We start from the raw sequence: 25,609 nt of genomic DNA, 5'->3' as shown, positions 1-25,609 counted from the left end.
TGGTATCGTTTGATGTTTTTGAGCTATATAGGCCAAGGGAAGTTGTTTGATCCTAATTTATGGGATCGGGAGCTGCTGTTGAGCTATACAGGTCAAGGGAAGTGATTGATCCCAATGTGTGGCTGTGAATGTCGGTATTGGTATCGGGAGTTGTTTTTGAGCTATTTAGGCCAAGGGAAGTGTTTGATCCTAATTTATGGGATTGGGAGCTGCTGTTGAGCTATATAGGTCAAGGGAAGTGATAGATCCCAATGTGGAGTGGTGTATGTTGGTATTGGTATCGGGAGATGTTTTTGAGCTATATAGGCCAAGGGAAGTTGTTTGATCCTAATTTATGGGATCGAGAGCTGCTGTTGAGCTATAGAGGTCAAGGGAAGAGTCCGATTCCAGATGATATTGTGTTTAGTGGTATTTGGGGAATTTTGTGATGTCGGTTTTTTTCATCATTTTGCATGGTTTTGGGAAATACGGAAGTGTCCGATGTCGCCTGTCTGCTTTGACCCATGGCGTCACAAATATGGCGGAAACAATCATAAAAAACAACCAAACGACCACGATTCCAATATGGCGAATATAAAGTCGATACGTACACATTATGAGGACGAAAATACATCGGAAAACAAACACACACACACTCACACTCACACACTCTCTCTCTTTCCACAAATTAGCCTAATTACACTAACGGGACAAGTGCGGGAAATGGGGTGTTTTTCTGTGGAGGCAAACTAAATAGAAACAAATTTAGACACCCACCCCCATACAAAACACACACGACGACGAAAAACAACATCACAAAACTCCCCAAACACCACTAAACACAATATCATCTGGAATAGGACACTTCCCTTGACCTATATGGCTCAGCAGCAGCTCCCAATCCCTTAAATTAGGGTCAAACACTTCCCTTGACCTATATAGCACAAAAACATCTCCTAATACCAATATCAAAATACACAGCCACACATTGGGATCGAATGCTTTCCTTGACCTCCACACTGTTAATTTTATCCGTCATATCCATTCCTGAACAAAAACAACAACTGATTAATTTTACTAAAATTACCACACGATGTACAGCGAACAACACTAAATTAACCTTCACACAAAATCGTTAACTTACTGAAACGAATTCCATACCCGAACAATTTTGGATAATGAGCAAAAGCAAACTGAGCCCATTACACCACACAAACGAAAACCCTGAACATACCACCAGAGAGCACAACAAACCACAAAACAATGACATCTACAAATACGCCACACTCACAAGCCAAACTCCACGCCGTCATGACGTCACACACGACAACACCCGTACGTCACAGGATAAGCCGACACGTGGGATCGGACACTTCTGTCGACCCTGGTTTTGTATGGGGTTGGGTGTCTAAATTTGTTTACATTTGGTTTGTCCCCACCAAAAAACCCCCAATTTCCCGCACTTGTCCCGTTAGTGTCATTAACCTTTTTATGGAATGTGTGTGTGTTTGTTTTTCGATGTACCTTCGTCTTCATAATGTGTACGTAACCACTTTATATGCGCCATTTTGGAATCGTGGTTTATGATCATTTCCACCATATTTGTTACGTCATGGGTCAAAGCAGACGGGCGGGATCGGACGTTTCCTTATTTCCCCTTCTGCCATGCACCATACGGTGGCTTGTGGAATATGTATATAGATGTAATCTCTGATTATGTAATATGCATTATTTCTGATGAATCTTTTAGCTGCCTTTTTAACTGGTTGTGTTTTAATAATTATTTTCATTTCTTAAGGCAATTTATAATATAATTTTATTCAGATGTAGATGTAGAAGATTCCAAGACTTACCAAGCGGAAAAGCACCGGCAGACAGGCACATGAACAAAACACACAAACACACACACAGGATTACTAGCTTTCGCATTCGCAACCGATGGTTGCTTCTTCAGGAAGGAGAGGGAAAGACGGAAGGATGTGGGTTTTAAGGGAGAGGGTAAGGAGTCATTCCAATCCCGGGAGCGGAAAGACTTCCCTTAGGGGAGGTATGTGCGGATGGATATGTGTGTGTGTGCAAGTGTACACCTGTCCTTTTTTTCCCCTAAGGGAAGTCTTTCCGCTCCCGGGATTGGAATGACTCCTTACCCTCTCCCTTAAAACCCACATCCTTTCGTCTTTCCTTCCTGAAGAAGCAACCATCGGTTGCGAAAGCTAGTAATCCTGTGTGTGTGTTTTGTTCATGTGCCTGTCTGCCGGCGCTTTCCCGCTTGGTAAGTCTTGGAATCTTTGTTTTTAATATATTTTTCCCATGTGGAAGTTTCTTTCTATTTTATTTACATCATTTCTTTACAGTATACCAACTACTACTTCTAGTTATATCCTTATTGCTCTTTTCTGCAGTTTAAAAATTGTATCCAAATCTTGTGCCTTCAATCCCCAGAAAAGAATCCCACAGCTAATAACTGAGTGTACTTAAGAGTATTATGCCACCACAAGAATTTGCTGTTACAAACCTTAAGAGTGAAACATACAGATGCCATTCTCTTTGCCACCATCTTTTGTGTATTCATTCCATGTTAATTGACAACCAGTATTCAACTTAGTGCTTGGACCCAATCTATAAATTCATAATCTATGCGTAATGTGACAGAATTGTGTTCCCTATTTAAGGTGAAATGCATACTGTTTGTTTTCTTTGTGTTAATTTATTACATTCTGCCCAGTTGTAAACATCCTTGAGAGTTTCATTTTCTTTCTCTTATGGAAGTTCCACTACTTTATTGGTGTCTGTGATGTTGCTATCGCCAACAAACAGAACTTTTTCTCCATGTCTTAGACTGTTTTAAAAGTCATTGGTATACAGGGTGTTTTAGAGGAATGGTAAATATTTTATATTTTATGAGGTGTTAGTATAGATGAATTGCAATAAAAATTCCTGTATAACATGTGTTGAGTTTTTATCGAGTATAGAGACACAGCTGAGTTCAATGCATTTTCATTTCATGTGTTGGTACACCAGTTGCTATGGGCATATTTATCAAATGTCAGCAGTAGAGTGTTGATGTACATGTTGTGAAGCTGTGCTTTAATTTACATTGAAGTTTCCATTGTGATTTGTTGGCCAAATCTACTGTACTGTACCAAGTAAAAATGCTGCACGTATTTACACATGCCGAGTATGCCGACAAGGTATTTCTGTATAGCTATTATAATAGAAATCCTACTGCTGCTTGTAGAGAATATGGCATACGATGTCCTAACCGCAAACTACCAGATTCAAGAGCGTCTACTCATGTGTTCAAAAGAGCGTCTACTCCTGTGTTCAATACCATGTGTGACACTGTTATAGTGCCCAGCAATTGCTTTGCATCTGAATATGTAAATGAACAGACTGTGGATGAAGTAGAAGACATTATTCAGTTGGTAGAACATAGTATTTCAACAAGTACATGCTGAATTTCTGCACGTGTTGATGTTCCACATACAAGAGTTTGGCGGACGTTAAGTATGCACAGGTTCCACCCCTATCATTTACACCTCATCCAACACCCTTGAGCAGGAGATGAAGGTAGACAACTGGAATTTTGTCATTGGAATTTGAAAATTGCTGGTAATCCCATGTTTACTCCACTGATGAAACCACTTTCACTCATGATGGCACACAAACACTTGTAGTTCACATCAGTGGTCTGAAGAAAACCCACAAGCAATTGTGGAGACACATTTTCAAGAATACTTCCCTGTAAATGTGAGATGTAGTGTGATAGGCAACCAGTTGATTTGGCCTGTATTTTACCGCACCGCCTTGTAGAGCCACATTATCTACACTTTCTTGAAAAAGAGCTTCCAGCATTATTGGAAGAGATTCCTTTGGGTACGAGAATGTGTATGTTCATCCAGCATGACGGGGCTCCGACAGATAGTAGTCGTCAGCTGACACATAATCTAAATCTTACATTCCCTGGAAGGTGAATCGGTAGACATGGGTAATTTTCTTGGCCACCAGTGTCCTCGAATCTTAACACCTTTGGATTTTTGCCTGTGGGGGTGACTGAAAGGCGAGGTCTACAAGGAAAAGGTAACCACAACAGTCAATTTGGTTGTTCAGATTATTAGTATCACAAACCTCATAAAAGAATGCAAAGACGACCTCAGAAGAGATACATGTAGTGTTATCAAGAGAGAACGAAAGTGCATTGAAGTTGGCTGTGGAATTTTTGAAAATCAACTGCCAATGTCCTCCTTTGTCATTACTTTAAGTTTGTTTGGTTAACATACTAACAGCTGTATCTCTGTACTCAATAAAAATTATATATGGAATTTTTTATTTCAGTTCATTCGTACTACCCTCTCCTAAAATATTTTCCTTTCCTTCTGAAACACCCTCTATATTAAGAACGGAATTTGACCCAATTCATTGCCCTGAACACATATGTATCAATGGTTGTTATAGCAAAATTTGTCATTAGCAGGTGTGTGAACTATATCTACGTTAAACACGCTGTTTTCCACTTAGGAATGAACCAATTGTTTTGTATTCCTCTTACATATAGTGCTAGCTTGTTTAGTAGTATTTTGTGGTCAACAGTGTCAAAAACTGAGGACATGTCCAAGAATATCCTTGTAATACAGTTATCCTTGCTAAGAGCACAAAGTACCACTTACGTGAATTCTGTAATAGCCAATAATGTGCTTCTTCTGATTCAGGAACCAAACTGTGCTTCGGTAAAAAGATTGTATTTCTTCATGTGACTCATTATACTGTCTCAACAGATGGTTCAATCATTCTTGAGTATGCAGACAGTAATGAAACTGACCTGTAGTTTTCAGTACTCTTCATATTACCTTTCTTTCATAATGGCACTTCTTTTGTGTTGTCATGACCCGACATGTTGAAATATACTAACATTGAATTATGCCATCAGATTGGAGATGATTTGAGGTCATCTGCATCTGTACTCTGCAAACTACTGTGAAGCACATGGCAGAGGGTACATCCCATTGTACCAGTTATTAAGATTTCTTTCTGTTCCACTTGGGTGTGGAGGGAGGGCAGAATGATTGTTTGAATGCCTCTGCACATGCAGTAATTATTCTAATCTTATCCTCATGATCCCTGTGTGAGCTATATTAGAGGGCTGTAGTATATTCCTGGAGTCATCATTTAAATATATTCCTAGAGTCATCATTTGAAGCTGATTGTTGCAACTTTGTTAGTAGACTTTCTCAGGACAGCCTATGTCTGTCTTCAGGAGTCTTCCAGTTCAGTTCCTTTATTATCTCCATGACACTCTGACATGGATCAGACAAATCTGTGTTCATTCGTGCTGCCCTTTTCTGGATACGTTCAGTATCCCCTGTTACCACTATTTGGAATGGGTCTCACACCCTTGAGCAATATCCTAGAACTGGTTGCACAAGTGATTCATAAGCAACCTCCTTTGTAGATTGATTGCACTTCCCCAGTATTCTACAAATAAACCGAGGTGTACCACCCGCTTTACCCTTGGCAGAGCCTATGTGATCATTACATTTCATATGCTACTAAGTGTTACACCCAGGTATTTGTCTGAGATTCCAACAGTGACTCATTGACATTATAGGATGTACGTTTTTTTTTTTTTTTTTTCCATTTTGTGAAGAGCACAATTTTACATTTCTGGACATGTAAAGCAATTTGCTAATCTTCGCACAACTTTGAAATCTTATCAAGATCTGACTTAATATTTATGCAGACAGTACTTCGTTATAGATAACTGCATCATCTGCAAAAAACCAGTTGTTACTATTAATAGTGTCTGCAAGATCACTAATATACAACATGAATAGCAAGGGTTCCAGTGCACTTCCCTGTGGCACATTTAACAATGACTCTCAATCCAAAATGATATGCTGCATCCTCCATCTGTTTCTGGCATGTGAGCAACTATGTGCGAGGGTGAGATGGTGATGGAGGTCAAGCTGAGTTTTTTTTTCTCTCTCTCTGTGTTCGGAAACAGTACAAAATGATAAAGATGTCAGGTTCGGGAAGTAGGTATGGTATTAATATGGAAATGAGACTCTGGATAGGCTTTTGATGTGCTTTTAATGCTTCTTTGCATATTTACATGGTCATGTTAAAGCACACAAATGCTAGTTTTAACATCAGTCCTGGGACCTGCTTGATGTAAATGTAAAACTCAGATGAGGCTTGTAATCCCACATTATTATTAGATTTGCCAACCAGTTACTAGAACAAATGGTTGCACTGCTCTCACACACTATTAGGAGTACAATATGTACAGTAACGTCTGAAGATGGTGTTTAAGATTAGCCAGTTCCTGTTGCACATCACGGTGAAAGTATGAACGAAATATAGATAAATGTTGCTAAATATACAAAGGAAACCAGTCTAGAGATATGTGTAGGCAAAAGTACAAAGGAAACACCTAACCACAGTCTAGCAATACCACACATTAATGTAATAACTACAATTCGTTTTTAGTGTACAGACTTAATTGTGCATGATTCTTCTCACCCACATAGTTCCTGCTGTCGACTTATGATCATCTGAGGTGCTGGTTTTGATGTATAGTGGGGCTAAACTTTGCTGCTAGCTGTAACTCTCATCTGTTTGTTTATTGGGACCTGTATTTAAGGTGTTTGGACTTGTTTGCATATAGATTGTACAGGACTGTGTTTCCTTTTGCATTCAGTTTGCAGTCAGCGAAGGTGACGTCAGCAGTTTTTTCAATGCATACAACCACATACCCAATTGGCGAAAGCGACGTGAACTGTCTGGACCTAAATCCAAGTTTCCAGGGCTTACTTCTAATATGTATACCTGAATGATTTTTGTAATTTTTATAGCCATCTTTCATGATTTGGGTCTTTATGCCATGCATTTGGTACTCTGACTGAGCATGAACTAAAGTACTCATTTATTATATTTGTTAATGGCACTTGTATGCTGTCTGTGCATGCTTTCAGAATATAGACTGGAACCTCAACTATACCTGCTGACTTTGAAATTTTTAATTTCAGTATTGTTTTCCTGACTTCAGACTCTTGTTGTGGGAAACATCGTCATTGTAGTCGCCACGTAAATCACTATTGCGTTTTTGTGCTACTTCTAATTTATAAATTAACCTAAAACATCAAAATAAAGGTTTTCGTGGAACTACTTTAAAAAAAATCTAAAGCCATACAATTATAGTGCTCTGTAATTGATGTAATCTTGACCTAATGGTCCCTACTGGAATGGTACAAAAGGGGTTGTAATATATTCTTATAGTCATTCAGTTTCATTGTCATATCTGTAACAGTCTTCTATGGATCAAACAACACTGTGACCATTTGTGTTGCCTTTCCTTGTTCACATTCAGTACCCCCTGTTAGTTGTGTTTGTTATAGGTCCTGTGGTCATCATATACTAATTTTTTATTTTTGTTTTTTATGAAGTGTACAATTTACATTCCTGAACGTTTAAAGCAGGTAGCCATTCTGGGCCCACTTTGAAGTTTTATCAATATCTGATTGAGTATTTGTGGAAATTGATCCAAAAAATACTTCATTACAGATAACTGCATCATCTACAAACAGTCTGAGGCCATTATCTGCAAGATCATTAATATCCAGCGTGAACAGAAAGGCTCCTGACAGACTTAACTGTGGCACAACTCCAGTTACTTCTAAACCTGTTGACTCTCCATCCAGGATAATATACTGTGTTCTCCTTACAGAAAAATTCTCAGTTCAGTCACAGATTTCTCTTGATACCCCATACAATAATACTTTTGGTAATAACCACAAATGTGATACGGAGTCAAATGCTTTTCAGAAACTCAGAAGTCCTTATCTACTTATCAAGGCAGTGGCCTTGATGTGTGGCTTTCAGCATGTGATATGACAAAAATGCAAGTTGTGTTTTACATGATCAGTGTATTTGAAATCCATGTGGTTGACTTGGAGGTGGTCATTTGGTTCCATTTGGTTCGATATACCTTATTACATTTGAGCTCAGAATATTCTACAGCAAATGGCTGTCAAGGATAGTGAAGGGAACTTTTGTGGATCACTTTTGCTACTCTTCTTGCAGACAAAAGTGACTTGTGCGTTCTTCCAACCGCTGGCTGCGGGTTTTTGTTTGAAGAATCTGTGGTAGATTATAGTTAAAAGAGGGGCTAAACTCACTTGTTAATTCAATATAAAATCTGACGGATTCTATCAGGCCCTGGAACTTCGTTCAGTTTTCATGATTGCAGCTGTTTCTCAACACCACTGACACTAATATCTATGTCAAACAATGGAAAGTCGAGGTTGGAATAACAACTATATTACAAAAAGGGTAGATTGCTACTCACTGTATGGAGGAGATGTTGAGTTGCAGACAGACACGACAACAAGACTGCTATAAGTTTAAGCTTTCGGCCAAAGGGCCTTCTTCTGAAATAGAAGATGCACACACACATATTCACAAAAGCATAATTGACACACACGTGACCAGTACCTCCAGCTGCTGTTGCCACACTGCGAATTGCAGCTGTACCTGATGGAAGCAGCAATCTGGTGTGTTGTGTGTGTGTGTGTGTGTGTGTGTGTGTGTGTGTGTGTGTGTGTGTGTTGTGTGTGTGTGTGTGTAGGGAGGGGAGGGCAGGGGGTAAGGAAGAGGCTCGGGGCAGGAAGTGAAGTGGGGGCGGTGAAAAGCTGCTTGTGGTAGCATGCAGGGACATTGTGGGAACAGGGTATTGCTGCTAGGTGCAGTCAGAAGGGTTTTGTGTGTGTGGGGGGGGGGGGGGGGGGGGGGATAGCAGAAAAGAAGAGTAGTAGAAGAGAGTGAAAAGACAGTGGTTGCATTGTTGGTATAGAAGGCTGTGTAGTGCTGGAGGGGAAGCAGTGAAGGAGACAGGTAACTGGAGGACAGGGACTAGTGAAGGTTGAGGCCAGGAGGACTATGGGAATGCAGTATACATTCTAGGGAGAGTTCCCACCTGTGCAGTTCAGAATAGCTGGTATTGACAGGAAGTATCCATATGGCAAGGTGGTGAAGCAGTCATTGAACTGCAGCTCACTATGTTGAGAAGTATGTTCAGCAACTGGGTAGTCCACCTGTCTCTTGGCCACGGTTTGTTGGTGGCTGCTCCTTGTGGACAGACCGCTTATAAGTTGTCATGCCTATGAAGAAAGCAGCACAGTGTTTCCTGCGTAGTTTGTAGATTATGTGGGTGCTTCTATATTTTGCCCTTTCTTTGGTGGGATAGGAGATGCCTTTGACTGGATTGGAGTATGTAGTGATGGGAGGATGTATGGGACAAGTCTAACATCTAGGTCTCTTGCAGGGATATGAGCCATGAGGCAAGGGGTTGGGAGCAGAGGTGCAGTATGGATAAACAAGAACATTTCAGTGGGCAGTGGAATACCACTGTGGAAGGAGTGGGAATGATAGTGGGTAAGATATTCCTTGTTTCAGGATATGGCGAGAGACAGTCAAAAGACTGGCAGAGAATGTGATTCAGTTGCCTCCATTCTGAATGGTACTGGGTCACTACAGTTCTCGCTACAGTTCTCCTTTGTGGCCAGACACGGGGTGTGTGGGAAGTGGTAGGTGACTGAAGAGAGAAAGCAGAGATCTGATTCTGTACAAGGTTTGCAGGGTAATTTCGGTCTGTAAAGGCCTCGGTGAGATCCTTAGTATATTTGGGTGGAGAGGGACAGCTCATCACTATGAATGTGATCTCTGTGGCTAGGCCGTAAGTGGGGGACTTGTTGTTATGGAATTTGTGGCAGCTGTCAAAGTGAAGGTGTTAATGGTGGTTGATAGGTTTGATAAGGATGGAGATACTGTTGTAGCCACCTTTGAGGTGGTGGTCAACATTGAGGAAGGTGGCTGGGTTGAGGATGAACAAGTGAAGTGAATGGGGGAGAAGGTGTTGAAGTTCTGGAGGAATGTGGACAGGATGTCCTCGCCTTCAATCCCCATTGAATCTAAAATGGGTGAGGGGTTTGGGATACTGTGTGATTAGGAACGGTTCCTGTAGATGGCCCATGAATACATTGGTATAGGATGGTACTATGTGGGTGCCCATTGGTGTGCCACAGATTTGTTTGTGGAAGATATCTTCAAAGGAGTGGTGATTATGGTTGAAGGTATGGTTGGTCATGGTGACCAGCAAAAAGGTTGTAGGTTTGGCGTCAGTTGGTTGTTGGGGAAAAAAATGTTCAGTAGCAGCAAGGGCATGGGCATGGGGATGTTAGTGCAGCGTGGGGTTACATCAGTTGTGATAAGCAGGATGCTATGTGGTAAAGGAACAGGAACTCAGTAGAGGAAATGGTTGATGACTTTTATATAGGACTGTAGACAATGGGTAATAGACTGAACATGTTGGTCCACAAAAGAGGAGATTCTCTCTGTGTGATACAGTATCGGGTAAATGAAGCATGCAGGGTGATTGGGTTTATGAACTTCAGGAAGCATGTAGAGGGTAGGAGTGCAGGGTATGACAGGGGTGAGGAGGAAGATGGACTCAGGGGAGAGTTTCGGGAATGGGCCTGAGGATTTGCAGTGGGTCTGGAGATCCTGTTACATTTCTAGAATGGGGGTAGCTGGATGAATCTAACAGCTGGCAGAGTCCCTCAGCCATGTAATCCCTATGATTCAAAACCAGAATGGTGGAGCCTTTGTCGACTGGTAGGATTATACCGTTGGGATCAATTTGTGGGTGGTGGATGGTGGTTCTTTCTACAGATGGTTTCCATGGTGTGGGATTTGGGCAGTGATGGAGAGGCCAGGTTTGAGGTTAAGAAATAGTGAAACATTAACAGTGGTAAATTGGGGGCAGTGGGGGTGGATCACAGTTGGCCGGAGAAGTGAACTGAGTCAGCCAGGGTTCGGTATTGGTTTTGAATTGAGTCTGATTGGTACAGCTGGTAACAGTAAAGTGTTTCCACTGTAGGGACTGGGATAAGGAGTGAAGGTCCTTAGCAAGTCCAGCATGATCGAATTTGGGAGTGGAGCAAAAGGCAAGGCCTTTGGAAAGGACTGAGGCTGCTCTGGGACTGATACTGCTGGAGGAAAGGTTCATGAGTACATTTCACATCTGTTTACCGTCTCAGTTCTGTATAATGGTGGTGCGGGTTTCTGAGAGTGTGGTAAATATATTAAGTCTGCAAGGTGGAGTTTCTCAGCTATAGGGGGATGTGGGGGAGGTTTGGAGGCTCTTATGGAGGTGGTGGATAATGGTCGTCCAATGTGGGAGTAGGAGATGAACAGCTTGGAAAATTTTTTGAGGTGGTGTTGTGCATGCTGCTCTTGTTCCTGCAGCACAATAATTCAGTGTGTGAGATGGGATGCAGGAATTTGGGATGGCAGAGCATGAAGATTTTATGGATGGAGAGGAGGTATTGCAAAGAGGCTTGGACCTGATTTACATGATTTTGCTGGATGAGATTGACGAGGGCTATGGAATGACCGAATTTGAACGAATAGAGGTGATTGTGGAAGGAGGTGTTGCAGCCATAGAAGGTAATTTGATTATCAGGCTGTTTTGGGGGATTCCATGAGCTTGGCAACAATGTGGGAATAGTGTGTGGGACTGGGTTCTTGGTCGGGGTAGGGAAACTTCTGTGTATTGGTGCAGATGGAAGATCAAGGATCCACTTTGGGGGGGGGGGGGGGGGCGGCATAAAAATTTGTAAAAAGACATAGGAAAAATCTCACAAAAATGACAGAACGGATGAAGAATGGGGAAAAAGGTTAAATCTGAGGGAGTAGGACAAATAGTGAAAGGCAAAACTAAATTGAAATTGACATGAAAACACAATGTCTTCAGAGAGTAAAGTGAATAAAAAGTAACAGTTTGATGCAGATCGGTGGGTGGTTGGGTATGTGTAAAACTGGATTAAGTGAGGTTAGTATGTGGATGTTGGAATAAGGAGAGGTTGGGGAGGGGGGGGGGGGGCTGGTAAGTTTGAGGTTCAACAAGTTCATGTGGCACAGGAATGTACAGAAATTAACAAATGAAAATATGTGAGAGTGAAAAGTCCAGGAGTAATTATATAGCTGGGACAAATATAGAGAATTGATATTCCATACTAGAATTTCCATTGTTTAATTTTCTGTTTCAGAATTATCGTTTCAAAAACTTGTTGGGATACTTTCAGAATTTTTCTGATTTCCGAACTGGTGGTTAGATAGATGGGACCTAAGAGTACAGATTAAATTTTACGGGTCTTTCCCTTTTATATTGCATCATTGTGCAGAACTATATTTCATTATGCCACCACATACTTTTATTCACTTGCCATGATGACATTTATTGAATGCTATTGTATCATTCTTCTGCCATCTTGTCTGATCATTCAACATCACTCTTTGCCGTATACTACCCCTGTTTCATATATATCTCTTAAAATACAATATTTAGTGCACTGTATGGCTATTTTTATAAGTAGATGTCCTACTTACCTCTTTCAGCTGCATACGTATCATTCTAGTATATACAGTCTCTTTTAATTGCCTCCAGACGTGTTCTTCAGATTTACCAGGCATTTACATTTTTTAATTTTTAATTTGTTTTAAGAAGTTTTCATTTGTGAGTGAGTGATCGAGCAGTTTGTGGTTTAATTGTAGGCATAAATTAATGTTAATGACACTATCAAGGAATTTGTGGGTTGTTTCCTTTGGTTTGATAGGTGATAATCTTTGTTTATGGTTGGTGGGTATAATGGAGTTTCTTTTAAATATATAGGTGAAGATTTTTTCAGTACCATATTTTGATTTGAGTTTAGGTTTCTTGGTTTCAAGGACTTTGTTCTTGCGATAGATGTCAAGTGAAGTCTTCAATACCAGAATTTGCAGTGAGGTATATTCATTTGTTGGTATTGTATAGTTTGGTTTATCTAAAGGTGAAAATACTGAACTGTGCTCTTTTTTTCGTGGCCTTTATATAATTTTGGCAGTATTGATTTGTGCATATTTTTTGTTGTTTCTTCTCACCCAAAACCCCATAATTCTTGTGAGTGTCCCATTAGTTTCATGTTCTTCTTCAAATTATGATTAAATTTTGAACTTGTTTGCATTTCATAATTATACTGTATCTATTACATTATTGTCATAGTATTGGATGGAGGTGATATGGTTTTTGTCTGCCATCTTGATGACATCATGGGTCAAAGCTGACAGCCAGTATTGGACATCATGGCATTTCTTCTTTTAATAATGTAATTATTTGAGGAGTGCACAAAGAGTACACAATTAATAAATTGTACTTAATGAAATGGTCCCCTCAGAACCATGTTTGTATAATTTTCCTGACATATACTTAACAAAAACATCTCCTACTCTGTCTGGAAGACATTGCTACTTTCTGTTGCTATATTCATAAAAACATCTTCCAGATTTAGTCAATTACCCTCTCGCAACTGGAGCAGCATGTGAAGAAACTTACAGATTTGTAACTACAATCTACAGACTACCACAGACTAAATTACTAACTAGGTGCAAAGCCTCTGCCTCCACACTTTTTTTTCTTTGCAGCCCCCCTTAGCTCTATTTTCTTTAATTCTATGTGTTTTTTTTTAAGTTACCTAGTGGAAAATTGTTTGTATGTCTCCTGATTTAACTGTGGGCTTCTTTTGCTATCAGAAGAAAATTTTCATTGAATTTTTCTCTGAGAATGTGGCATGTGAAACTGAAAGCACTATTTATTCAATTATGTGTTGTCATTCAGTAGCAGATAGAAGAGCTGTGTAAATCTTCGGAAATAATAATATAAAATAGTCAATATTTGTGACATATTTTAAGATATTAATGTTTTTATTTTATTTCAAGCCTCTTGGAGATGACAGTGCCTCCAACAGTGTGAGTGGCTCCGCTGTCCCAAGCCCTGTCACTGTCACTCATGATGCTGTAGAAGAAGGAAAAGAAGATAAAAAGCCTCCTGTTTTTAAACATCCAAATTTCCAGGTAAGTGAATGTCAGATGTTAGTGACTCACTTTGTTATTTGTGAAATTGTGCAAATTTAAAAATCCAAGCACACAATAGCAGCCAGTCTTCCAAATAAGGTACCAGGTTTTTTTTGCTCCTAGATAACACAGTTACAATGTACCAGTATTTTATGACATTTGTAAAATGAGATGAATTGTTGTTTTAGTGAACAGTAATATCGTTGTTTTCTCCCTGTATTTGTGTTCATGGGCACTGCTATACCAGCCAAACAGTATTGTTTTGTTTCTAAGAAATTTTATAAGAAAATAAGTGTTTCCTGGAGAAATTGTTGATCTCATTAACAAACAAATAAGAGCTTGAGAAGTTTTAATTGGTAGTCACCATATATTATTTTTGGTTTACTCTTCATGATGCACATCCAAAGGCTCAAGTTTTACAGGCAACAGCTGACTTTTATCAGGTTTGAATTGATGATACCGACAGTAAGACATGTGCAAGGTTTTATCTACTAGGTGTGAAAAACGGTGGTCCAGGGGTGGGATGGAATCAACTAACCACATAGGATTTCCCGTCTAGGCATTTGTTTTAGATGTTAGGATCCTGATGGTGATGATATAAGAATTTACCAAGGAGATGTCTGCAGAAGTTGTTTTTGGTTTCTTTAAGGCCTGGGTATAGTCCCAATTAAGGATTTTCTCTGAAGACTGTTATCAGATCCCACATTTTTCTTTTATTTTATTTTTGACTACTTAAAAATAGCTGATAAAAGTAAATATATCACACTATCTGATTATAATTGTGCTGTGTACGACTTTGATATTGTAGTATCTGATATGCTCCCCCCCCCCCCCCCCCTAATCAACCATGGACCTTGCCGTTGGTGGGGAGGCTTGCATGCCTCAGCGATACAGATGGCCGTACAGTAGGTGCAACCACAACGGAGGGGTATCTGTGCCAGACAAACATGTGGTTCCTGAAGAGGGGCAGCACCCTTTTCAGTAGTTGCAGGGGCAACAGTCTGGATGATTGACTGATCTGGCCTTGTAACATTAACCAAAACGGCCTTGCTGTTCTGGTACTACGAACGGCTGAAAGCAAGGGGAAACTACAGCTGTAATTATTCCCGAGGGCATGCAGCTTTACTGTATGATTAAATGATGATGGCGTCCTCTTGGGTAAAATATTCCGGAGGTAAAATAATCCCCCAATCGGATCTCTGGGCGGGGACTACTCAAGAGCACATCGTTATCAGGAGAAAGAAAACTGGCGTTCTACGGATCGGAGCGTGGAATGTCAGATCCCTTAATCGGTCAGGTAGGTTAGAAAATTTAAAAAGGGAAATGGATAGGTTAAAGTTAGATATAGTGGGAATTAGTAAAGTTCAGTGGCAGGAGGAATAAGACTTTTGATCAAGTGAATACAGGGTTATAAATACAAAATCAAATAGGGTAATGCAGGAGTAGGTTTAATAATGAATAAAAAAATATGAATGCGGGTAAGCTACTACAAACAGCATAGTGAACGCATTATTGTGGCCAAGATAGACACAAAGCCCATGCCTACTACAGCAGTACAAGTTTATATGCCAACTAGCTCTGCAGATGATGAAGAAATTGAAGAAATGTATGATGAGATAAAAGAAATTATTCGGGTAGTCATGGGTGACTGGAATTCATCAGTAGGAAAAGGGAGAGAAGGAAACAGTAGGTGAATACGGATTGGGGGGAAGAAATGAAAGAGGAAGCCTTCTGGTAGAATTTTGCACACAGCATAACTTAATCATAGCTGATACTTGGTTCAAGAATCATGAAAGAAGATTGTATACATGGAAGAACCCTGGAGATACTAAAAGGTATCAGATAGGCTATATAATGGTAAGACAGAGATTTAGGAACCAGGTTTTAAATTGTAAGACATTTCCAGGGGCAGATGTGGACTCTGACCACAATCTGTTGGTTATGAACTGTAGATTAAAACTGAAGAAACTACAAAAAGGTGCTAATTTAAGGAGATGGGACCTGGATAAACTGAAAGAACCAGAGGTTGTACAGAGTTTCAGGGAGAGCATAAGGGAACAATTGACAGGAATGGGGGAAAGAAATACAGTAGAAGAAGAATGGGTAGCTCTTAGGGATGAAGTAGTGAAGGCAGCAGAAGATCAAGTAGGTAAAAAGATGAGGACTAGTAGAAATCCTTGGGTAACAGAAGAAATATTGAATTTAATTGATGAAAGGAGAAAACATAAAAATGCAGTAAATGAATCAGGCAAAAAAGAAAACAAATGTCTCAAAAATGAGATGGACAGGAAGTGCAAAATGGCTAAGCAGATATGGCTAGAGGACAAATGTAAGGATGTAGAGGCTTATCTCACTAGGGGGTAAGATATATACTGCCTACAGGAAAATTAAAGAGACCTTTGGAGAGAAGAGAACCACGTGTATTAATATCAAGAGCTCAGATGGCAACCCAGTTCTAAGCAAAGAAGGGAAGGCAGAAAGGTGGAAGGAGTATATAGAGGGTCTATACAAGGGCAATGTACTTGAGTACAATATTATGGAAATGGAAGAGGAATGTAGATGAAGACGAAATGGGAGATAAGATACTGCGTGAAGAGTTTGACAGAGCACTGAAAGACCTGAGTCGAAACAAGGCCCCGGGAGTAGACAACATTCCATTAGAACTACTGACGGCCTTGGGAGAGCCAGTCCCGACAAAACTCTACCATCTGGTGAGCAAGATGTATGAGACAGGCGAAATACCCTCAGACTTCAAGAAGAATATAATAATTCAAATCCCAAAGAAAGCAGGTGTTGACAGTTGTGAAAATTACCGAACTATCAGTTTAATAAGTCACAGCTGCAAAATACTAATGCGAATTCTTTACAGACGAATGGAAAAACTGGTAGAAGCGGACCTTGGGGAAGATTCTGCAGAAATGTTGGAACATGTGAGGCAATACTAACCTTACAACTTATCTTAGAAGAAAGCTTAAGAAAAGGCAAACCTACGTTTCTAGCATTTGTAGACTTAGAGAAAGCTTTTGACAATGTTAACTGGAATACTCTCTTTCAAATTCTGAAGGTGGCAGGGGTAAAATATATGGAGCGTAAGGCTATTTACAATTTGTACAGAAACCAGGTGGCAGTTAAAAGAATCGAGGGGCGTGAAAGGAAAGCAGTGGTTGGGAAGGGAGTGAGACAGGGTTGTAGCCTCTCCCCGATGTTATTCAATCTGTATATTGAGCAAGCAGTAAAGAAAACAAAAGAAAAATTCGGAGTAGGTATTAAAATTCATGGAGAAGAAATAAAAACTTTGAGGTTCACTGATGACATTGTAATTCTCTCAGAGATAGCAAAGGACTTGGAAGAGCAGTTGAACAGAATGGACAGTGTCTTGAAAGGAGGATATAAGATGAAAATCAACAAAAGCAAAATAAGGATAATGGAATGTAGTCAAATTAAATCGGGTGATGCTGAGGGAATTAGATTAGGAAATGAGACACGTAAAGTAGTAAAGGAGTTTTGCTATTTAGGGAGTAAAATAACTGATGATGGTCGAAGTAGAGAGGATATAAAATGTAGACTGGCAATGGCAAGGAAAGCGTTTCTGAAGAAGAGAAATTTGTTAACATTGAGTATAGATTTAAGTGTCAGGAAGTCGTTTCTGAAAGTATTTGTATGGAGTGTAGCCATGTATGGAAGTGAAACATGGATGATTAATAGTTTGGACAAGAAGAGAATAGAAGCTTTCAAAATGTGGTGCTACAGAAGAATGCTGAAGATTAGATGGGTAGATCACATAACTAATGAGGAGATATTAAATAGAATTGGGGAGAACAGGAGTTTGTCGCACAACTTGACAAAAAGAAGGGACCGATTGGTAGGACATGTTTTGATGCATCAAGGGATCACAAATTTAGCATTGGAGGGCAGTGTGGAGGGTAAAAATCGTAGAGGGAGACCAAGAGATGAATACACTAAGCAGATTCAGAAGGATGTAGGTTGCAGTAAGTACTGGGAGATGAAGAAGCTTGCACAGGATAGAGTAGCATGGAGAGCTGCATCAAACCAGTCTCAGGACTGAAGACCACAACAACATCATCTGATACGCCCTGTGGGACTGTGGTCATGATAGATAATTGTTATTACTTTTATAGATAAGCTTTGTGCAATATGCTCTTGCTGAAATTTGGGATTCAGTATAATCTTTATTGCAAGTTATCCTTAGTGCAGTGATATTACTTTGTGCAGTACATTACTGTATCTGTCATCTGTATCAATTCATTATTATGCAGCAAGCTAACCTCTGTTTCAATGATATCAATGTGTAGACAGTGACACAAAAGAAATAATTTCGTTGTGTTTTCCAAAATTGCTTTAGAAAGGTTAGGAATGGGCCATTCGAACAAGTTGATTTTGTGTGTTGTAATAATCAACCAGGCTGGTATACAAAATATAATTCTTGCGCAACATGGTTCTGTATTCAACATAACACAGAAAAAAAATATCTTATTCGGAAAAATAACTTAAAAGAAGCTTTGCATGTGAGTAGAACTGTCTCTTTTGAAGAATCATCCATGATTGTGTAACTATTGAAATCAATGAAGGTTGCACTCTGAAGTCAAAGAATAAACAGAAATTGTCAGTGCTGAAGCACAGCATGTCCGGCAGCTGATTTGTAGACACTTTGACACCCACAGTAAAAACAGAAACACACAGCACTAACGCAGCAGATGGAAATCTTCATCACTACATCAGCTGCCCCAGGGGAAGCAAACCATCCTCCAAAAAACATGTGGTCCATATCTTGTTGTGCATTCTGGATGCGGATCTGCCTTTGTTAGTGCTGATGCTTGCCAATGAAACTGGCTCCATCATGCATAAGTTGGTTCCATCCTGCATCAGTCAACAGTACAGTTTGTAACGTGTGCATTGGTTTGACTTGGTTGATGGAATGTGTAGAGGACTTGCCATTTACTGTAAGAGATGGTGCGGAGCTATGTAAGATGGTTGCAGAGAGTGATTAACATGAACTGTGCATAGCATTATGTCCACGCATGTTTCCAAGTCACGATGCACATAGTTGGGTGCTGTACTGTGTTTAAATGCTTTGCATGGCAAATGCATGCTTATGTTATCGCAGCCGACATGTGTAGTCTGGCTGGTCTTGATTAGAAGGCTCCAGGGAATTCACAAGTGTTTCAGAGACCAAGTAGGACAATCAGTGGAGCTGTCATCCAATTAGTTTCATGACATGTCAGTGCTGCTTTTAGGGAATGGTGCCGATGTTCAGTAGTGCCGTTGCTCGCTGGGTGATAACTTGTAGTTTTGTGATCAAAAGTGCTGCAGAATTTGGTAGGTTGGATAAATAGATTAGATTAAAATTGGCATCAGCACTCCATTGTGAAATGTATCAGGAAACCAAAACGAGTTACCCGACTTGACACAAAGGCAGAGGCTAGAGTTTGTGCTGAAATGTTGTCAACTGGCACTGTTTTCAGTCGGTGAGTGAAGCATTGTTAGAAGATAGGGTTGTCTGTTTGACGAAAGTAGATGGCCTACATCGTCGTTATGTACATGTGCAAACTGTGAAGTTGTGTCAGGGAAGTCTCACACTGGGGCAAGCACGTGATTAGATACATTGCTGCATTGGTACTTGATGCGCGCACCAGACATTCCAGGCCAAAGAAGTTGTTTTGAGACCAGGCGAAATGGTGACATGATGCCAGTGTGGCACAAGTTGCGCAAGCTGCCAAAGGCACCTCTGTGGAATGTAGCTGGTGAAAAGTGATAAGGCTTTCCACTTTAGATATCGCAGTACAACTTAATATGTGCACCAGGAACGTCGACTAGTTGCATCTCTAAGGTTGATGATGCGTCACTGAAGAGACTCCGGAGTTCTTGGTCTGTATATTATGTTGTGCCTTGACGAGTTGTGCGAAATGAATGGTGGTTGACAAACTGCTGACGCAAGAAAGACAACCAGCTACCACATTGTTGATGGCCAAGATACGCTTAATATGGGTACTGAACGGGATGAACGGTTGTATTGACATGGTAAGCAACTGTGTCATTTTGTCAAGAGGCATAGGTGAGAGGCTTACGATCTGTGAAGATGGTGAACTCTCTGGCTTCTAATTGTGGGGAAAAGCACATTATTCCTAATTGTGGGCAAAAGCACATGATTGCCTCATAGACTGCAAGAAGTTTTCCATCATTTGCGCTCCATTTTCCCTGCAATGGCAGCTGGTTATCCGAATAGAAAGCGACTGACCACCATGCGCCAGCTTATAATTGTTACAAAGCTGCACTGATAGCAGTCTGGCTTGCATCTACTGCTAAAGTAAGGGATGCATCCAGTTCAGGGTTGCCAGGAACATGGCATTTACTATGCCCTGTTTTAGCACTTTGAAGACAGAGTTCATTGCATCTGTCCACAGTATCAGGGTATTTCATTTTGCTTTTGGACCAGCAAGTGCTGCAATCAGTGTTTTCTGTAATTCAGCTGAACACTGCAAATGGTGATGGTAAAAATTCAGTGTGCCCGAGAAGCAGCATAATTCCTTAACAGTGTTTGGAACATTTGGTCCTGATATCTTAAGAATGGCTTCTAATTTTTCTGGCAATGATTGTGAGCCTGAAGAAGAAATTCGGTGGCCCAGAAAGTTGAAAGACTTTGGTTAGGTGTTTTTGGTGCTGTCCCACAGTGGCCGAAAAGACAAGGATGTTGTCTAGACAGGTGAAATGGAATGGTGACCATACAGTACTGAGTCAGTAAACCTTGGCCATGATTGTGCAGCCTTGAATAGGCCAAATGTCATGAAAATACCCTCAAATAAATCAGATGGTGTGATAAAGGGTGTTTGATGGCTGTCCTCTCCTGCCACAAGAATTTGTATGAAGGTCTTAGTCAAGGAGACTGGACTTGGTTATGTCATGTAAAGCATAACTGTAATCCCACAACAGGGATACTGGATACTAGGCTGGCACTGTCTGAGCATTAAGTGGTTTGTAGTGACCACACTTCTTACGCACAAGATGGAGAGGAGATGACAATGACATACTTGACAGTAGGGATGGCAGTTATTGCTGAGACAGTTGGTTTTCAGCGGCACAAGATGGAGAGAAGATGATCATGGGCTACATAACGATAAAGAAGGCAGCTATCGCTGAAACTATCAGTTTTCTGTCATATCATTTTTTTCCATGCCCCATTAACTGGTTTCAGAAATACCAATTTTAGGTTTTATTTCTATTCTCTCTTTCAATAAACTTAAAAACTGAACAAAGATTGAAAAAATTCGACTGTCTCAGTTTCAGGACAGAGAGAATCAAAATATTAAATAGGCAAATAAAAGAAAATTTAGTCCATCCACCATTCGCTGCTTTTCTCGAAAAATAACAAGTTGCTGAATAAAAAAGAAAAGAAAAACACCAGTATTGTCCTATTGATTCAAATTTTTTTTGAACTCTGCTAAGAAATCACATTGTAATTGGGGTTCATATGATTATTTGTAAGTTACAGATAGTCAGTGCTAAATGGTGAAAACTGAGGCTGAAGTGTTAATTTCAGGTGCCATTTCCTCCCCCCGCAACCTGAGTCTAACCTCTTATTAATGGATGTCATCCCGTCGTCGTCAGTGACGGATGGTAACCTGGTGGTATGATTGGCTCTAGCCCATTCACCTCCCATTTGTGGGTTCTGTGCTCTCCGTCGGAACCGGGTGTCCCTTTGAGGGCTTCCTGTGGCATCTGCACTTTTCTCCGTACAGATATAGTTAGTGCTTGGATCCCATTTCATACCTAATTGGAAGCAGTTGCCGTTCAGATCCCCTTGGACTCAGCCATCATGGTTTGCAGTATCGATCTCCTTCCTGACAGCCATCTACATCTGCTGCACTAACTGTCCTCTTTCAGCAGCTCCTCCCCCTCTTCCTCCTCCTTGGAGATTTTAATGCCCATCATCCTTTGTGAGGCAGTGCTTCTTCATCTAGTCAAAGGGCTCCTTATTGATCAACTCCTTGCGGACCACGTCCTGTGCCTTCTTAATGGTGATTCCCCTACTCATTTTGGTGCCACATTGATACTTTCTCTGTCATTGATCTTTCTCTCTCTTCCCCTCCTTTTCTTCCTTCCTTGCAGTGATCGCCATACATTGATCTCTGTTGATTCTCTCATGCCCTTTCCGCCTCCTGCTGACCAGGTTACCCCATTGGGCTTTCCATCATGCTGATTGGCCTCTGTAGACCTGCCAGGTCGTGTTTCCACCTCCTTTGTCAGTGATCAGTCCGATAAGATAATCTGCGCAGCCAGCGTTGTCATTCCCCACTTGACGGGCCCCCGTTTGCCATCAGCCAGTACCATTGTGGAGCATGGCCATCACCGACACTATCCGTAATCGTTGTTGTGGCTTGCAACGTCTTAAGCGGTACCTGTCCTCTACCAGTCCTATTACCTTTAAACTTCTTTGCACCAAAGCCCATTACTTAATCAAACAGAGCAAAACGGTGTGCTGGGAACACACTACATCCTCCAAGGGTGTCAGGGGCAGTCTCTTCCATTTCAGCCCTTGCCCTTCCAGGTGACCTTTGTACAGGTCATCAATTCTCTTGGAACACCTCGCAACCTATTTGGCAATGGCTTCAGTACCAGCCTTCCTCCTTCAGAAACAGTGGACTGAAGCTTTCCTGCTTATGTTTTACCCCTTGTCGGAATCCTACAATGAAATGTTTACTAATTGGGAGATTCTTGTGGTCCTCTCTTTTTCCCACAATCAGCTCCTGTCCTTGATTCCATCCATAACCAATTGTTTCAAAACCTCAGTCCTCTACAAAGCCACTATCTCCTGCAGGTGTTTAACTGTATTTGGCTCCCAGGCATTTTCCCCCCTCAATGGAGGAACAGTAATGTGGTTCCTGTCCTTAAGCTGGAAAGGATCTGTCGCCCCTTGATAGTTACTGGAATGAATAGTGGCTTGTTGGCTTATTTGTGTCCTTGAATCTCAAGACCTTTTGTATCCTTACCAGTGCTGCTTTCAGGAAACCACAGTTTGGCAGGCCTTTCCTCAGTGCCACCAACTCGTCGCAGTTTTCTTTGACCTCCGTAACATCTAAGACCCAGCTTGGTGCTATCACATCTTCCTTACTCTCCGTGAGTGGATCTTCCAGGCCGACTCCCAATTTTTATTCGCCCGTTCCTGTCCCATCACTCATTGAAAGCCCAGGTTGGCACTGTTCTCATCTCTCCACGGAACCAGGATAAATGGTGTTCCACAAGGCTATAATCATTATTAATGGACTTGGGGCCTGTGCTGAACCATTGACCACACCTGCTATATACAGGGTGTTACAGAAAGGTATGGCCAAACTTTCAGGAAACATTCCTCGCACACAAATAAAGAAAAGATGTTATGTGCACATGTGTCTGGAAACACTTAATTTCCATGTTAGAGCTTATTTTAGTTTCTTCCACCTATGCTCAATGGAGCACGTTATCATGATTTCATACGGGATACTCTACCTGTGCTGCTAGAACATGTGCCTTTGCCTTTACAAGTACGACACAACATGTGGTTAATGCACAATGGAGGTCCTGCACATTTCAGTCAAAGTGTTCGTACGCTTCTCAACAACAGATTCGGTGACCGATGGATTGGTAGAGGCGAACCAATTCCATGGCCTCCACGCTCTCCTGACCTCAAACCTCTTGACTTTCATTTATGGGGGCATTTGAAAGCTCTCGTCTACGCAACCCCGGTACCAGATGTGGAGACTCTTCGTGCTCGTATTGTGGACGGTTGTGATACACTACGCCATTCTCCAGGGCTGCATCAGTGCGTAAGGGATTCCATGCGACGGAGGGTGGATGCACGCATCCTCGCTAATGGAGGACATTTTGAACATTTCCTGTAACAAAGTCACGCTGGTACGTTCTGTTGCTGTGTGTTTACATTAATGTGATTTGAAGAGAAGTAATAGAATGAGCTCTAACATGGAAAGTAGGCGTTTCCGGACACATGTCCACATAACATATTTTCTTTCTTTGTGTGTGAGGAATGTTTCCTGAAAGTTTGGCCATATCTTTTTGTAACACCCTGTATGTGGATGATTTCTGTGTTTGGGCTAGCTCCCACTTGGTGGCCTCTGCAGAATGAAAGCTCAGGGTGCCATCCGGAGTGATTTCAAATGGATACTCTTGCACTGTTTTCAGCTCTCTCCCCTTAAGTTGAGGGTACTGCATTCTGTTGGCATACTACAGTCCATCCTTATCCGGAGATCTACCCTAATGCCCATGCCTGACCATGGTCCCCCAGTTCTGTTTTTTTGTGTCTTCTTTTTAACAACAAGCTTACTTGCTTGCCCTCTATCCATTATGTGAAGTTTGGCTGTTTACATACACTCGGTGTCCTTCACTTCCTTAACTGCATGTCTCGGGACGCAAATTGTTCGACCCTTCTCTTCCTCTACCAGGCATTAGTTCTGTCTCACCTGGACTATGGTTGTCAAGTTTATGGACCAGCAGCCCCTTCTACACCGCTCCTTTTGGACTCGTTTCACCATCGTGTTATCCATTTAGCCACAGGTGCCTTTTGCAGTAGCCCTATCAATAGTCTTCTGGTTGGCCCAGGGATCCCTCCTCTTTTGATTCAGTGGTCCCGATTTCCTATGCAGGGTGTATACGATCCAGGAAAAACCTAGGAATTTTTCAGAATTACGGTAATTTTTCATTGTTTTAGTTTTCAGTTAGATTTTTGTGCTTTTAGCTGGTAAGAACAAATATTCCAACAAAGGATATTAATGTACCCCGGTACAGCAGAATAACACTGCTGCAATAAAACATGAACAAGAGGGGAAGAAAAAAGAAAATAAAACTTAAGGTGCAAAGAAAATGCACCTTTTTTTCCCCTTCATCAGTCTACTGACTAGTTTGATGCGGCCCGCCACGAATTCCTTTCCTGTGCTAACCTCTTCATCTCAGAGTAGCACTTGCAACCTTCGTCCTCAATTATTTGCTTGACGTATTCCAATCTCTTGTCTTCCTCTACAGTTTTTGCCATCTACAGCTCCCTCTAGTACCATGGAAGTCATTCCCTCGTGTCATAGCAGATGTCCTATCATCCTGTCCCTTCTCCTTATCAGTGTTTTCCACATATTCCTTTCCTCTCCGATTCTGCGTAGAACCTCCTCATTCCTTACCTTATCAGTCCACCTAAATTTCAACATTTGTCTATAGCACCACATCTCAAATGCTTCGATTCTCTTCTGTTCCGGTTTTCCCACAGTCCATGTTTCACTACCATACAATGCTGTACTCCAGACGTACATCCTCAGAAATTTCTTCCTCAAATTAAGGCCGGTTTTTGATATTAGTAGACTTCTCTTGGCCAGAAATGCCTTTTTTGCCATAGCGAGTCTACTTTTGATGTCCTCCTTGCTCCGTCCGTCATTGGTTATTTTACTGCCTAGGTAGCAGAATTCCTTAACTTCATTGACTTCATGACCCTCAATCCTGATGTTAAGTTTCTCGCTGTTCTCATTTCTACTACTTCTCATTACCTTCGTCTTTCTCTGATTTATTCTCAACCCATACTGTGTACTCATTAGACTGTTCATTCTGTTCAGCAGCTCATTTAATTTTTCTTCACTTTCACTCAGGATAGCAATGTCAGCGAATCGTATCATTGATATTTTTTCACCTTGTATTT

General features: G+C 41.0%; 1 protein-coding gene across 3 annotated transcripts in view; it reads left to right on the top strand.

Moving 5' to 3' along the window:
* Positions 1–25,609, top strand: part of LOC126272595 (INO80 complex subunit C) — an 81,210-nt gene that overhangs the window by 4,309 nt on the left and 51,292 nt on the right. For all 3 annotated transcript variants that reach the window (XR_007549245.1, XM_049975531.1, XM_049975532.1), the window contains exon 2: positions 13,789–13,923. Coding sequence is in view for 2 of the 3 variants with exons in the window: in XM_049975531.1 (XP_049831488.1) it covers positions 13,789–13,923 (135 nt within the window). In the remaining variant the exon portion in view is untranslated. The remainder of the gene's footprint in view (positions 1–13,788; positions 13,924–25,609) is intronic.

The sequence above is a fragment of the Schistocerca gregaria genome, chromosome 5 (assembly GCF_023897955.1).
Source record: "Schistocerca gregaria isolate iqSchGreg1 chromosome 5, iqSchGreg1.2, whole genome shotgun sequence".
Taxonomy (NCBI): domain Eukaryota; kingdom Metazoa; phylum Arthropoda; class Insecta; order Orthoptera; family Acrididae; genus Schistocerca; species Schistocerca gregaria.
This window is presented reverse-complemented; position numbering and strand designations above follow the sequence as displayed.